The 4,348-nt window shown below is 39.7% G+C and overlaps 1 protein-coding gene across 1 annotated transcript; it reads left to right on the forward strand.

Moving 5' to 3' along the window:
- Window positions 1-1,681: 1,681 nt before the first annotated feature.
- LOC109464918 (protein wech-like) lies at window positions 1,682-3,692 on the forward strand (the record flags this gene model as incomplete). The annotated part of the gene is made up of 2 exons (XM_019762028.1): window positions 1,682-1,727; window positions 2,768-3,692. Coding segments are annotated over 2 exons (897 nt in total), but the record flags the coding sequence as incomplete, so codon positions are not given.
- Window positions 3,693-4,348: the final 656 nt, after the last annotated feature.

Consider the following 4,348-nt stretch of genomic DNA (forward strand, 5'->3'; position numbering starts at 1 on the left):
AAGTTATAAATGGTACCAACCTAACCACCTACAAAAGTAAGACTAAGTATAATCATGTATTATAAGAAATATAGCCTATACACACATATATATATATATATATAGTGGTATGAAATTTGAGTAAGTAACAGGTGAAAGATGTACAAAAATACCAATTACAGTTTATATACTTTCAAAAGTGAATTTATCTAATGTTTTGCACATTTTTAATTGTCAAATGCTAACAAACTGGTACATCTACAGTAACTGTACAATACTAGGATTAGTTTGGTTGTCATAAAATTTTCTCCACCTTGTTGCTTTACACTCTTCTGAATAAATCTGAGAGCCAATAAATTACATTGATGTGGCCTCTAAGGTAAGATGCTATCATTGATCAAGAAGCTCCAAGTGTATGAACAAATTTGCAAACATTGTACGTTGAATACGGTGGAAGACGAAACGCATTTTATCTCAAATTGTACCCTCTATAGCAATGAATGAAATGAACTCTTTGACTTCGTGTCCAAATTCTACACTAACTTTCACGCATATACAAATGAAAAGAAAACTACTCTCCTCTTAACATCCGAAAACCCACAAATTATAGAAAAAGTGGGATCCTTTGTCTAATCCTCTGTCTTCAAAAAAGAAGTCAAACCCAGTAGTTTTCTACTTGTAGTTTCTTAATAGTTATCAGTAGTTCTATGTGTACTAATTATCTGTTTTTTATACAAATGTTTCTTCTTTTCATGCAATTAGCCTTCGGGCATGAATTTGCAATAAACTTTCCATTGATGCAGAAACATCCTGTGAATGGGAGACCATGCGACTGTCTTGTGCAGCGAATGAGCTGATCGTGATCGACGAAGCCTTCTCCGGTTGGAGGCCGGAAAACGGTCCTCGCAGTGAATGTACACTCAAGTATTGTGACACGTGTCAACATGTCTTTAGGAGGTAGGAGCACCATAACTGATCTTCAACTTTCAACTTCAACTTTATTTGTTCAACCAGGTATCACACTCAGGCCACTCTGGCCTGTTTTTCAGGAAATCCTGGTACAAAAGCACAGACAAACACCTAACAGTTGAACAGATTCACAATACATACAAAAGTCTAAAAATAGCACATAGATAAAACTAAAATCTTAAATACAATTCGATAAAAACTGTTTAAAAGTTCTGAGATTGAGCTGCTGTCGTTGTTGTAGGGGGAGTGAGTTCCAGAGATAAGGTCCATAGTACTGTAAGCTGTTCCTGTATGAAGTCACTCTAGCTGGTGGACAGCAGATCTAATCCCACCCCTATAGCTAACGAGCTAGCAGCCCTCTAAAAGATATGTCCGATTGTAGCCAAACTCTTACATGACTTTGTACCTTACATCAAATGTTCGTCCTGTAATTTTTTCTCTTGCTATTTAACGTGTAAATAAGTTGTACTGTAACTGTTGTAGTTGAGATGTCTTGTATAGATATTGCAGAAAAATGTGTTGACATTTCTAAAATTCACAGCTGTCTGATTTCTACATAACCCTTAAGCTATTCATATGTGTCAATTTGATAAAAACAACTGATGGTTTTAACATACTTCTCGTATTTTGTAACAGGCAACAGTCCAGGATAAGGGCACAATGTCAGGGGTTGCAGCAGTGTAACCAGAAAGTAGACGATCGTTTCCATCCCTACTTCAGACTACACAGGCCATGTCCGGGCATAAAGAAGTACCTGGAAGTAACGTACCACTGTGCAGGTGGGTACAAGATTCAAGATTCAAGATGGATTTATTGGTTCTTCGCAGTTAAAAACAACTGAATTTTAAACCAATTTACAGAGCATTAGTATATTAAAACTACAGGTTTGGAATAAAAATACATGTTTCGTACATTATAAATTTTCTGGACAACATTTGATACAGAACACTGTACTACATTTAAAAAGACAACAGTCAGGGGTTCAGTCTATTATAGTTATTGAGGAGCTGGACCATAAACGGTATCGGTGAGTTCTTGTATCTATTCGTTCTTGCTCTCGGACAGTCTAGCATCTCACTGTTTCTAGTACTACGGCCAGTTATTTGTGATCTCTGTGGAGGTAGCCAGTCTCTGTACTCTGACCTCACAAGTGTCCTAGCGAACTTCACACACAACAGTTCTACAAATATCTATTTCTCTTCTTCTGGTAGCACGCATGTCACAACGATACAACTTTTCCTAATATTCACTTCTCTTCTTCTCTGGTACCACTTTGTGCCTTAAGCATGATCATGTCTTTTCAGTGGTAAATTAATTGAATAAATTAATTAATTGAATGTTTCTTATAGTATGAGATTAGTATGATCTTCATCTCAAAACGATACTGTCTACAACTTTTTTGTTATTTTGAAGTGCTAAATTGTGAAAATAGTTTATTTATTTATTTCTGTATTCTTTAACCAGGGTAGCACTACTCAGTGACATAGCACTGCTTTACAGAGTGGTCCTGGGTACGACATATATATACACGGAAATACAATATATACACCAAAAACAATATCATAAACGTGATCCATTACTCGTAATCGGGGTCATGCCAGGTCAATGACATGCAATAGTCAATGACATGCAATAGTATCTATTTATCTACATGTATATCTATCTATATCTCTCTCTATATATCTTATATTCTATCTTTCTATCTATCTAATATCTATTTATCAAAATCAATCTACCTATCTACATGTATATACCAGCGTATTAGAATCTAGAAAGTGCTGTCCACTACACTAAGTGTTATACTCTGTTTTACCAGCAGAAGTGAAAAAGAATATCACCTTTGGTGGGAGAGGAGAAGGCCCCGGCCAGTTTGACCATGTGAGTGGGCTTGCCGTGTCCTCGACTAACGAGATATTTGTGGCTGACGAGCCCGACTACACAATCCAGGTCTTCAGCATGAAGGGGGTTTTCCTTCGCAGTTTCTCCACAGGAAACATGAAACCACGTGCCGTGTGCATGGGCCACAACGACACCCTGTGGGTCCTTTTGTACAGTCTCATCAGCATACCTTCCACTTACATGTACGAAAATGCCATCCAACAGTACAGCAAAGAGGGCCATGAACTGGCCAAGTTCCCATGCAGCGAAACTACAGCAATCTATGGGATTGCCTGGCACAAGCTTTCTGACAGAATCATACTGACAGGAAAAGGGCCCAAAATTGTGTGGTTTAGTCCTACTTATACACGGACACCAACATGTACCGGTAACATGACCAGGCTGCCAGTTCCAGGGTATATACCAGCATATCTACGATCTGTTACAGTAATGATCCCTTTGGTAGACATGAATGGGATCATCTATGTCATAGACGTGTCAAACTCTTGTATTCTAAAGTATGACAAGAACGGAGTCTTGCTGTCCAGTTTTGGCAGCAAAGGTAGTGGAGCAGGGAATCTTTCTCAGCCCTCGGGAATCTGTGTGGACAGTTTGGGGCGTGTGATTGTGGCTGATACTTGGAACAGCCGGGTGGAGATGTTCACAGCTGAGGGAGAGCACATCCGCACCGTAGCTTACATTAAACTACCCACGCAAGTTGCTACAGGTGGGGAGGGGCAGCTTGTGGTGTCAGATCAGTATGGCTTTGTAACCATCTTTCCCAAATATTAGAGCCACACCAACACATTTCCGGGATTCTCAGACATTTTCAAGTACAAATTCAGCAAAAAGATGAGGTGCACGTAAAAAGCATGTCGTGGGGTCGTGTGGCGCAGTTGGTAGCGCGTTCGGCTCACACCCGAGAGATCGTGGGTTCGAACCCTGCCCATGTCACCGATCTTGTGCCCTTGGGAAAGGCACTTTACACGACTTTCCTCACTTCACTCACTGACAGGTGTAAATGAGTAACTTAAACTTCGGCTAGGGACGTCCCTCGGATAGGACGTTAAATGGAGGTCCCGTGTTTGGGAGAGCCACACCCCACGCACGTTAAAGAACCCACCGCACTTATCGACAAGAGTAGGGGACCTTCCCGGTGTGAGTGGTTCAAGCCTTACAGTCTGGTCTCGGGGTTGACATCTTTGAAGAGGTGATAGTCACCTGTTATGTCAATCCTTCCACAAATGTGGTAAATCGTCATAAAAAAAAATAAAAAAGCAGAGGATTAGGAGTAAAACTTGAGTCTGACTACATTTCACTTCTGAAAATGTCTATGTCAGAAAGAGTACAGGCTTGCCTCTTGTTGTATGAATTACTAGAGTGACTAGCTGGTTTAAAATCTGTTGTATGAAATCAACCACTGCATGTTAAGAATTTAGCAAACTTTAAGCTGCCTACAAAAATGTACATTAGGTGAAGTTGACATACAATGATCGAAGGGTTTTTAAAAATCTTGTGTTCT

The sequence above is a fragment of the Branchiostoma belcheri genome, unplaced genomic scaffold (assembly GCF_001625305.1).
Source record: "Branchiostoma belcheri isolate BF01 breed outbred unplaced genomic scaffold, Haploidv18h27 scaffold143, whole genome shotgun sequence".
NCBI lineage: Eukaryota > Metazoa > Chordata > Leptocardii > Amphioxiformes > Branchiostomatidae > Branchiostoma > Branchiostoma belcheri.